The sequence below is a fragment of the Diabrotica undecimpunctata genome, chromosome 1 (assembly GCF_040954645.1).
Source record: "Diabrotica undecimpunctata isolate CICGRU chromosome 1, icDiaUnde3, whole genome shotgun sequence".
In the NCBI taxonomy this organism is placed as follows: domain Eukaryota; kingdom Metazoa; phylum Arthropoda; class Insecta; order Coleoptera; family Chrysomelidae; genus Diabrotica; species Diabrotica undecimpunctata.
In genome coordinates this window covers 168,900,673-168,913,562 of record NC_092803.1, presented here as the reverse complement: position 1 = coordinate 168,913,562, position 12,890 = coordinate 168,900,673, and the positions used below count along the sequence as shown (strand labels likewise).

The 12,890-nt window shown below is 33.2% G+C and overlaps 1 protein-coding gene across 3 annotated transcripts in view; it reads left to right on the top strand.

Moving 5' to 3' along the window:
- The window catches only part of Galphao (G protein alpha o subunit), a 259,119-nt gene that overhangs the window by 195,281 nt on the left and 50,948 nt on the right, over positions 1-12,890 (top strand). For all 3 annotated transcript variants that reach the window (XM_072520493.1, XM_072520494.1, XM_072520491.1), the window contains one exon: positions 12,293-12,434. In XM_072520493.1, coding sequence (XP_072376594.1) covers positions 12,293-12,434 — 142 coding nt within the window. The remainder of the gene's footprint in view (positions 1-12,292; positions 12,435-12,890) is intronic.

Below are 12,890 nucleotides of genomic sequence, written 5' to 3'. Positions count from 1 at the left end.
CGTATTTCCTTAGGTACATCGCCTCGTTCCAAGATTTCAAAAATTCTAATAAATCTAGCTCTTGAAAGCTTAAATGCCGAAAGAAAAAATCGGGAGCATAGTGTTTTGTGGCTATTTTTATAAGGTATCTAAAAACAAAATCCCTTACTTTTAGTTGCTAAAAAAAAATTAATATTTTTCAACTTACTATGTAACTAATAGAGATTTGTCGAAACTTTTTCCCACCTCGTTTTCTAGACGGTTTTCCTACAGCTAGAAACCTACAAATCAGCTGATCTTGTTCTATTTTAGAATTTCCATGATACAATTTTTCCCTCCATTGATGTATATCTTCAAGTGAATAATTACACTGATAAATTTTCTTCTTACTATGGTTGCATAGTCATCAGTCAGTTAGGTCATCGAATATTAGAATCCGAAGCCTAAAACATAAATATAAAGCTTCATATAGGTCCCTGGTATTAAATTAGTATTCATATATTCTGACTTTTATTTAATAATTCTGTCCCATTGGGATGGTAAGATAAGAGCGCTTGCGCCGTAACTGTCCTAGCTGCAAAAATCCGAGTAATAAAATTAATTCATAACTTCAACGGGAAAACGTTTAATAAGAATTAAGTACATTAATAAATACCTGTCAGCTTGTTCTCGTTTGCGCTTAGTAAGGTTAAACACAGACAGGGCGGTTTGCGCCGCGTCGGCAGCCGCGGCGGTGTTTAAAGCGGGTCTCTTGTCACCTCGGGGGAACAAATAAGGGTCTAACCACCTTCCCGTTCTGTTGTTGAGAGCTCCCCTACGTAAGTCCATTTTTGGGTTATGGACTTGGAAAGTATTTATCTTCGGTGTCTTGCCTTGAAAAAGGCAAGATATTTCTCACATGACAATTTATTCGTCGAAATAAAACACCAAGTTAAGTTGAAACAATTCTCAGCCACAGAGTATGGTAAATAAATGCAGGAAGCAGAGCCCCGAGAGCACTAAGCTCTCGGAGAGCCCGTGAGGGACTGACTTGACTGACCTGAAAATCGCCAATATTTATATGCGCTGTTCGAGCGATAAATAGGGATTTCCAGGTCAAGAGCCAATGGGAAAATTCGAGGCGGGGCGATGCGCATCGAAATGCGTACTAGTCCACAGACTATGGCATACGATGACACTCTTGTCTATGGTACTTATGTTGTGCAACACAGAAGAGCCGTCGTTCGTCAGCTCGCCGCGTCGGCCGCCGGGAATATAATCAATTTTGCTTTTTCATTGGCGGATTATTGCGTCTATGGAAGATTGTCATTCCATCTCGCCTTTGATGCTTTTTGGTATTCCTAAGGCCAGCTCTGAAAAAAAAAAATAAAACTTACGTTCTGTCAATCTATCGAGTTCTTCTCGGCATTTTCACAATAGCCTAGAGCAGTGGTCGCCAACCTGTCGATCGCGAGCTACCGGTAGCTCGCGGAGGCAATTCTGGTAGCTCTCACAACGATTTTAATTTAAAAAATACAAACTGCAAAAATCAGAGAAGCTTCCGAAAATTCCACAGAAAAATCTAATTGTCATAATATTAACTGGTGGTAAAAATTGTGAACAAGATTAGAGCTCAAGCGTTACAAAGAAGATTATTCAGAACCTTGGCCGATGAAGTTGACTGTCGATACGGGGACCTACTCCTTCACTCTGAAGTCCGATGGTTAAGTAGAGGACAGGTGCCGAAACGTTTTAATGATGTCCTATCTGGCATAGTTCAATTTTTCAAACAACGCGATGAACCGACTCCGGAACTAGAAAATTCAATCTGGCTTAGAGATTTTGGTTTTCTCGTGGACATTACAGAGAAATTAAACGAACTTAATTTGCAGCTTCAGGGGAGAGACAAAGAACTAGCGGAAATGATTTCTGATACAAAAGCATTTATCAAAAAGCTAGAGTTTTGGGAACAAAACCTAATTAACAGCGATTCCAAGCATTTTCCTATTCTTTCAGAAAAAATATCTCAAAATCCATTAGAACCCTATGACAACAAATATCATGTAGAAATAATTTCTACCCTGAAGAGTAACTTCAAAAATCTTTTTAAGGATTTCAATGAAATGGCTTTAGTGGCGCAGTATGTTGTTTCACCCTTTATGGAAATTGATATCCAGCAGTTTGCAGCTTGTATTATGCAGAACTTTGGCGAAGACATCGCTGCAACAGAAATGGAAGTCATTGAATTTTAAAATGATTTAGCCTTAAAATCGTTAATCTCAAGTACTGAATGTATCTGGCCTATTGTAAGTAAAGACAAATATTCAGTTCTATGGCGTGTTGCCTTGAAAGTGAAAGCATTATTCAGTTCAACCTATTTGTGTGAATCTTCTTTTTCCAATATGAAGTTTATTAAGAACAAATATCGCAATCGACTTACAGATGAACATTTGGATAATTGTATTCGAATGGCTGCATCAAATTATACTGCAAACATTAAAAAAATTATCCATGAGTCTGAGCCTTCTCATTGAACGTGCTTTTTTATTTATCAATGTTTATGTTTATGATAGTGCGTTACTTTTTTGTTGTTATTATTAACTATTTTTAAATCATACGTGACATGCCGTTGTGGTTGGATAAAAGTTTGTGTTTATTTTTAAAATACCTTCGTTTGATAGGTATGAATGTAGACAATAACGTACTAGTAATATTAGTTACTCGTATTTTGTTATTAGTTTATTATTAGTACCTATGTATTATGTATTACCAGTTAAACAGTAAAATAAATACATATAATGATAGATTAACTGTGGATTATTTCATTTACGTTGCGTTACGTGGCTTCCGTGTGGGTAGCTCTCTGTTTATTCCAAAATTAACAAAGTAGTTCAACACATTGAAGAGGTTGGCGACCACTGGCCTAGAGTCTATCTTAGAGGTTCTACATACAGAGACTATAGAGGTATATTGTTCTAGTGGAATTGAAATATTTTTATATTTCCACCTACAACTTTACATTCTTACACCCAACACTTCTGCAGTTGTGATGTTTAGAACCGTCTGTGCAGCAGGTATAACTGCAGCGTGGATTGTATGTGCTTCCTCAACCCCATTCTTCTAGTGGAGAGATGTTCACGTAAAAAGGTATAATTAAGGAATATAATTATATATACAATTAAAGGAATGATGTTTTTTATACTGAAGCTGGGTACCATATGGTGAGAGATCATCATCCGTTCGGTAACCCTGATTTCATTGATCGTACTGTGTCCGATAAATGAAAATAAATAAATATTGGAAAAAAATATACCTACTTGATTAGAAACTGGATATTGGAAAAAAAATAACCATTGGATACGAAACTGGATAATATTAGAAAACTGTATACGACATACCAATTGTATAATTATATTTATTACATTATACAATTGAATGTATAATGTAGATTTTTTTACCGTATTTATATTGTTTTTAGGATTAATTTTATTTTTTTGTCCTAAGAATCCAAGTTAAATATGATTAGGCAGATGAAACCAAACACATAAATGTCCTAATCTAACCGTTATATTGCTAAGGTTTTCTTCGCAGATTATATCCCATGCTCGCGTCCCCTTTATAACAATGTGCAGAAGAGTGAGGTCCAGCAGGTCCTCCACGACTGCTGTTAAGGTGCTCCAGCTATCACCTTAGATGGTTTATTTATCATCTGAATTCCGTTAGATTATATTCAGTTAAAGTTTTGGTTACTATCTCAAAGAATTTGCCTACTTCTGACCTATTCATTCCTTGGGCTCTTCCTAATGACAACTCCTTTGATAGGCGTACGGAACGATCTGGCCTTTTTTTTTTTCATAAAAGTTTGAAACCAATGTTTTTCAGCTTTGCCGGACTGTGTAGAAAAAGTATGCCTTATATTAAGTTTTCTAACAAAATTAAAAGCCAAAATTCAAACAGCCGTTCAATCAGACGCAAATCGAGTAGCACAAAAATCTTTAATGTGATTGAAAGATCTCGTTGTCTCTTTCGAGAACATCTGAGAAAATTCAAAAATTTAATTATTTTGAAAAATACTGATATGTTTTTGTACACACTTATGACAAATCAATGAATGGAAAAGAAAAGCATTTTTGAAGTGTGTAAAATTTTTAATTTCTAGCTGAGCGCTTTCGGCTTATAAAGCCATCGTCAGAGCTATGGTCAAACTTATAAAGTACCACTACTAAAGAGGGATCCCATTGGTAAAAAATGCAATTTTTTTTCTTTAAAAGTTAAAAAACCTAGAAAGTTCTTCAAAAACACATCTAAAAAACAGTACATTAGACAAAAAACATAATACAAAAGGATCTGTCTGTCGCTTCAACTCCATCCAGATGGTCTGGTACTTACATCCGTACCATGAAAAAGAAATATTTTAATGTTTTTTTTTGTGCAGTCTAATGTAGTGTTTTTTAGATTAAAGTTCTTTATAACTTTTAAAGAAAAATTTTTGATTTTTCATCTACTTTATAAATTTGACCATAGGAATGAAAATATTTTACACACTTTAAAAATACTTTTCTTTTCCATTCATTCATTATTTTTTTACTCGTAAGTAGGTACAGCCCTTATTTTAATCATTTCAACAAAAAATCATAACTTACCTTCTGGACCTACGACTCCTTTACGAAGCTTTCCAGATTTTATCTTTTTATGTACGTGCTGGCATTCCATATCTTCTTTCTGCTTCGCGTTTTGATATCTTACAGGACTGAACCTTATTTATTACTAGACTTCATAGCTCTTCTGTATCTTCATAGCTAGTCGCCTCTTGGCTTTGTGGTTACCTCTCGAACGTACTTCCCTCCTAGTCACTGTAAGTTTACCTGCACAAAATTGAAAGCTCTTACTTTTTTAAACTAAAACTTGAATTTTAGTTTTTATAAAATATCAGCCAAAGTTTTCAAATCTATAAAGGATCCCATTCAACAACTGAAATATACATAATACACATAAATATGGGTATACCTAGATACTTAAAATTGCGCATCTATCCATCAGTAGCGCACCTAGAATTTGCCTCTGGGGGGGGTCACCGAAATTTTTTTATGATGTTACCTCCATTTTAAGTCCTTAAAATGTGTGAGTAACAGTGTCGAAATAGGATCCAGGGGGGGGGGGGTTAACCCCCAAAACCCCCCCTGGGTGCGCCACTGCGATCCATACCGAAAAGTGCGGCATCTCTCCTCTTCTGATATGAAGGACGCCGCGCTGAATCACGTGTGACTGGCATGTAATATTAACCTTAATTAATTATGAATTGTAACCACTAAACGATTGCATATAATACGATAGAACTAAATTGAACCGGTTTTTTTTCTGAATCAGATAAGATGGCATGCCAACATTCGATTTTTATTCTAAAGGGATCCATCTTTTAACGATATAGATATCGATCAATTGTCAACCCCCTCCATTCCAGTACCCGTACCCTTAAATTTTAAATAAGGAATATACAATGTGTGGCACATTGTTGTAGCACAACATAGGCGTTTCGTTTATTTTTTAATAGGTGTAACGCTTTTAACAAACCTTTTAAATGGATGGCTGAAGTCTCCAATGAAATACCTGTCTAACAATGTGTAGACATGGTATATTCCCTATTTAAAATTTAAGGGTTGATGTACTTGGTTGAGTTGAAGGGAGGGGGTTGACAATTGATTGACCTTTTTTAGCATTTTCACACAATCCAATGAATATTGCCAAATTTCAGGGTGGATTCTTTTGAGTGACCAACCCTATATATCGTCGCCTCAAAGCGACAGTAGGATATGTCAAAAAATGTAGTTTCGAGAAAAACGCAATTGAAATTTTTACGAAACTTCATTACTTGAATAACTTTTTTATGTTTGAATGGATTTACATGAAATTTTGTGTGAGTATATAACTTTACAGGCCTTACATAAATATTTATAGTAATTCATAAAAAAGTGAAAAATAATTGGAAAAAAAGTTAGTTGTCCTACTGTTGCCCTCAAAGAATCTGTTTTTTAACGATATCCATAAATTTCTGTTATATAAACTTATATTGCACTAAAGTTTTGTTTAAAATTTTACACATTTCAATACAAAAACAAAACAATTTTGTTGTTCAAACATGTTATTACATAAATAATAACATGAACATACTTATTTTCCAAAATACACTCATGGACAAAAATATCGAATATTTTGGAATTTTAAAATTTTTGTTTTTACAAAATAAATTCTGGTCAAGCAAGTCGTTTATTGTAAAATAGAGTTTATTTTAACAATGTTTAATGAACAATTTCAAGTTTTTATGCGGAGAAAATTGTGAAAAAAATAAATGTTTAATATTAGGTAAATAAGGTTATTTTACTCTAAACTTAAATGATAATTTAAATTGATTAAACAACTGATTTAAACTGAAATAAGTGTATGATCAGTAACGAATATTCCCCCCTCTAGCTCTTATTACTGCTTGCATCTTTCTCAGCATGCTTGCAAGTAAATTTTGGACATATCCTTGGGAAATTGCATTCCATTCATCTTGTGCAGCAAGCCGAAGCTGCTCTATCATATTTGGAACGAGATTTCTTTGACGTATGCTGCGTTTTAGGTGATCCCACATGTGCTCTATTGGATTTCAATCCGGCTAGATGGTGGCCAATCCAATCTTCGAATTTGGACCTCATCAAGATAATTACTCACTATGGTAGCGGCATGTGGTCGAGCATTATCGTGCATTAACGTGAATCTTTCATATCCAATGTAACCAACATATGACAAAACATAATCTTGCAGGATGTTTTAAACGTAAGAATCACCAGTCATCCATCCAATCACTTCCACAAGTGCGGTACGTACCTCCAGACTAATACCGTCCAAAAGAATTATGCCATCAACTCCAAAACTAACGGTCTGGGCGAGACTGCATCTGGCGAATCGTTCTCCAACTCTTCTGTAGACGTAGTTTTGGCCATCTGGCTTCCATAATAGGATTCTGGTCTCATCAGTGAAAAGAACGTTTTCCCAGTTGTCGATATTCCACTAAATATGTATTCTTGCAAATTCCAAACGACGAGCTTTATGATTTTGGAGAAGACGTGGAACTTTGGCGGGGCGTCTGGGCTTTAAATTTGCTTCTTTTGATCTTCGTCTAACTGTTTGTGAACTCACATTAACTTGTCTAACATTTAATAGCTCATTTCTAAGGTGCATCGATGTCAATGAACGATTTCATGTAGAATTAAGAACCAGAAAACGGTCATCAATTGCGGTTGTGCACCTTGGGCGTTCTTGACCAAGCCTTCGTACAAAATTTCCTGTTTCGCGGTACCTTTTTAGAGTATTCTAAACTATAGAGTAAGTTCTGCTCAGACGGCGTGCGATACCTTTTTGTGCATATCCTTCCTCGTACAAAATTACAATATGTGCTACTTGGACTTCATCGCAGTGCCGAATTGGTGTGATACTTAACTTAGTTAAATCAAAACAATATTTAATTAAACTTAATAAATTAAACTAAAAATAACCGAATTATAAGATTTTTCCTTTACGTGAAGAATGATTTTTATGATAAAATGTACGACCAATGTACTAACCACTGAAAAAACGTCAAAATAAACATCAAAATATTTCAAACTAGTTGAGTAGATCAGACTACTATATGAATATTATCAGTAATCTAAAATTATTTTGAAATAATAGTGACTACAAAAAAAAATTGGAAAATTTCAAAATATTCGATATTTTTGTCCATGAGTGTATAATAAACAAAATAAAATGAAAAAATCATCAAAATCAGTAATGGTAATAGCGGATACTGAAAGTTGTAAAATTACAAATTTATTGCATTTTATTAAATCATCCCAAAAATTTTAAAGGGGAATTTATCATGAATTTAACTTACCTTTTTCCCGTGCTTTATAAATTCCAGATAACAACTCAGAATCAGTGTTATTTTGTTCGTTAAATACACTAAATACTGACTTCTAGATACCCATAATTGTACAATTTAAATTGGCCGAATTATTCATTTTTACTCTTTAACATACACCTTTTAACATCAATGTAATAGAACTATTGTTTAAGATTACTAAAGATAAAATTGTGACCGCAAGCTGGATAGTATAAACAAAGACGTAATCGCAACTCAGCAATAAGTACATGGCAACAGTAGGATATGTGCGTAAAATAACTTAGTGTTGCATTAATATTGATGACCAAAATGGGTGAACGACAAAATATAATGGTATGATATGTATGTTGTCTTAGTGTTGCAATATAAAATTTGAGCTAAAAGGAATTAAGATAAAATTTGAGCTAAAAGGAATTAAGCTACACAAGGATATGTAATATTATGAAAAAAGTATATCACTTTTTATTTATCCTAGTGTTCCACTCAACAGAAGGGTTTATTTCGAATCATTTGACATGAATATCACAAAAATCATTTTTTTTACATATCCTACTGTTGCTTTGAGGCGACGATATATACATACTCGATTCAATTCGAGCCTCTTACCATTATCCTTCATGTCTTTCAAGGTATCGAAACGCATCGACTAGATGGCAATTCGCGATTGAAAACAAAGTATCTGACCTCTGGCGGAATAAATTTAAACTACTATAAGTGGTATAAACAAACCAGACAGCTGTTTATTTGAATAGAATTATTAAATTTTTTTAGTAAATTTCAGCATTATGACTATGTCACAGTATATTGCCAAAAAATATTCTTTATAAAGCAATATACTATGACTACGTTAAAGTATTTTAAATTAAATCGATATTGTTCTGTTCCTCAATGCAATTCAACAATTCAAGATCGACAAAAAATATTTCTCTATTTCTCTTTGCTAAACTGGAAAACTTGAGGAAATCAATAAAAAGAAAATACCACTATCATTAAGTCAATAACATACTGAGAATACATAATTTATTTTCTTGAATAACAGAAATACAAATACTTACCATGTTGGGATAGTATCGTGAGGTTTTTTCCTCATGATTTATTAGGGAATCTTTTAAAGACAAATCTTTTTTGACAGGTGACTCTCCAAGTTAAGGTTGATTTCATGTAATCAAATGAACTATCTTACAATAAACTCAAAAAGTTATTTATTTATGTTAATATACTTACATGTCAAAAAATAGTATAAAATAAAAATTAACATATTAAAAACATAAGACATAATATAAAATAATGCATATACTAGGTAGTAGACAAACATTACACAAAACATTATACTCTGGGTTCCCAGGTATAAACAAAATAGAATTCTGGATTCATCAATACACAAGCCAGTTCCAAACATTAAAGTTAAAATTTAAGAATTCATCACTTGAAAACTGCTTCCCCTTCAACCAATGGACCCTTTGCTTCACCACAATACTCAAAGATATCATTAAGGCTAATTTTCATTTATAAATGATAAAATAACTCGTCTTAAACCAAACTATACATGCAAAAGCAATGGTAAACATTGGTTGTTTATACCATTTATATCGGCCATGACACTGCAATCGACCTGCCCTCTACATTCAGGTTCAATCGCGAATTGCAGTAAAATAATACACCAATCGTATAATTCGAATGCCGTATGTTCGAACTACAATACAAATTAAATAATTTGTATTTTGAGAACGATTTCCGAAATGGAAATCGAAACATCATTTTAAAGTAAAATGATGTTTCGATAAAAAACTTATTTTAAAGTAAAATTGTGACTTATTCCGAGTAATGGTCGGTAATTGTACGAAAGACAAAAGTAAATTAAGAAACATTAAAAAGGTCAGTCCATAATACTGAGATATTTATGTCACGTTAACAATTTAGTAAATACCACAAGTAGTAAATGAATAGATATTACAAATGAATGGAAGATGTTCAATAAGCTAATTGGTACGACTCGCGTACAACTGATTAAAATAGTCAGATTCCGAAAAAAATCCTTAAGAAATTTTTGTTATCTTAAAACTAAACATAGAACTCATGAATTCCCGGGTTCTGGATTGTAAGTTGCTACGATTTTTACCTTTGTGTTTAATAAATAGAAACCTCCCACGTAGAAGAATAATATTTATTCCTACACATCCGCATTCTGATCTAAATAAACCGTTCATATTGTATCTCAAAACAATGTTTTTGTAAAAAGTAGCAATCTACACACATGACGTCGACATTGACTCTGTTTGTGTATCTCGAAAAAGTAATGACGTCAGTTGTAGGTTTAATAGCGCACGGGGTCGCAAGTCTTAATCAATACTTCGCGTGTTTCAAGATTTCTTTCTTGTTGCATTTTCATCCACTCTAAACGCAAAGGAAAGTTGTTATAAGAAAAATGGAACGAAAAAAGCAATGATTACCGGTACATACAGTATGATGCAAATGTATGGAATAAATTCATTATTTCAAAAACGGCCGACTTTAAAAAAAAATCTTAAAACCCGTCAATTTTAATTTTTGAATCGCCATCAACTACTATATATGTGTTGGACATTACGTCATCAGTGTCGGCGTAATGACGTAAACGACGATTTTTTAAATACAAACCGAGATCATGCGACAGCTCATTTGAAAGGTCTCCTTATCGCCTTTGCAACGATATAATCATTTGAATATTTATTTCTACAGGGTTAACCAAAACTGTTGGTTTATTATGACAATCTTCAGCAATAATACAATATGAAAGATGGGCAATAAATTCTTTCCTAACGTTTTCTTCTCTTTAAATATCCCCACAAAACAACGGAGTCAAATCTGGAGACCTTGGTGGCCATTCGATGGCCATTGTCCGAATCGTACCTTAAGCATTGTTTCTGAGATAACGGTTCATTTTACACAAAAAGTGCTAATTAACATTTTTGTTTTTGAAGCTAGGGGGTAAGAATAGTTAACTGTTTTGCATCTTTTTGGGTTCTTAAAATTGACATTCGTCTCTGACGGCTGGAGTAACTTAGGGAGCAGGTGAATAAAAAGAACAATATGTATTATCAAAGTGACGCAACACGCATTAGTTTCGTCTTTGAAATGTTGACAGCAGCGTAATATCCATATACCAAAGATCTGCCATGGAGATCTGCGTGTTATAGGCATATATCTATTAATAATAATAATAAATATACCGCTAACCTTAATGCACTTCTGGAAATATGAATATTATTTGTAGCTACATATTTATGATTCCAATTACTACTGGAGGTTTTTTACGATGACCTTTTAAACAATGTCGGTAAGAAATAACATTTACGATGAACGTTTTAGTATAGCTATTATTTATATAGTGAACGCTGAACACAGTCCTTTGCTGTATAACATAAAATGTGTTTTACTATTGTTCCAGTCTGCTAAAAAACAAATTTAATATTCGAGGCAACATAGAAATCCGAGCAAAGCTAACATATTGTTTTACATGAAATGTGACCCTCTATAAACGAAACGGTTGCTTGTATGCGAACATTAGATAATCCATATTTTATGATCCATCAAGAATGACGAACATCACGCGATTTCCCTGAATTGGTATTGGCCTTTTTGCCAATCATTCGTTTCACGAAAGCTGATATCAATGAAAATGTCGCAGATAATCAGATTATAAATTACTGTCGATTAAAACTTGAAATGAAATATCCCTAAGTACATACTAGAATAATCTGTCTACTGCATCTGCGCAAAGAATTATCGGAAGAGCAGTAATTACCGCATTAAACCAATTTTTGTGTAAACACTTTTTACGTATACCTACTCAACAAATACAGAATATATTATATCTCAATTTTCAAAATACCAATTCCACAAAAAGCTCGTAATTTTGAATTTAACTCTTTTAGTACTGAATATATTCCTCAGATATCCAAAACTTTTCAGACAAAAAAATATGATCATTAGTCATATAATGGTGTCCAAAGTGATCTATTTTTTTAATATCCTTAAATCCTTTGGGAAGGACATGGGACAACTGTGTCCCAATAGTGTTTTATATTGGGATTAATGTGTCCCATTAGTAATACACGAATAAATTTTGAAGGTAATTTTATTGAAAAAAAAATTAATAAAAATGAAAGAAAAAAACGATGTGGAAAAAATACGTCTTAAAGTATCCCTAGCGCTTCCCTGTTACACTTGCCGTTGGTTTCACGTAGAAAATGATTAAATATTGGTGATTGCTGTTTTAGAACAATAGAAGAGTAGGGTAGTACAATTTTTTCCAGGTCGTCAGCAAGAAGCTTATGTTATAGTCTGTATTATATTGACGGCAGATTTCTGAAACAAATTTTTACATATTAATCCTATTAAATATTTGTCTAATTATGACTTTATCGTTTTCAGAATTATTCACGAAAGTGGGTTTACTCCAGAAGACCACAAGCAATATCGGCCGGTGGTCTACAGCAATACAATACAATCCTTGGTAGCTATTTTACGGTCAATGCCAAATCTCGGAATTAGTTACGGAAACAACGAGAGGGAGGTAAGTGTCCTGATTTATGTTTTATTTAATCCAATTTTACTTGCATAAGATTAACTTCCACACAGAATCTTAACAAAATATAAGTAAAGTTTCATTAATTATTACTAATTGTTCAAGGAAGAGCAAGAGACTTTCAGATGAAAACAACGTCCAGATTTGCCAACTGTCTTACTTGTTCTTTTTATATGCTCTGTTCGAAACTAAAATTTCTGACTAATATTGCAATATTTACTTTAGAGAAGAATTAATATTTTGCCATATCGGGTTATCCAATTATTTAACCAAGGTGTTCGTCTTCTACCAGAACCTCACTTGCCATTTATGTATTTATGTTTTTTCTTATCAATTGTTAATATTTTTAGTCTTGTTTGACTTGTGTGTTAGTGTTCAAAATATTGTCCTACATAACAACATATCTAATACGTTTGTATCTTAATTAAAACGATAATTTATTTA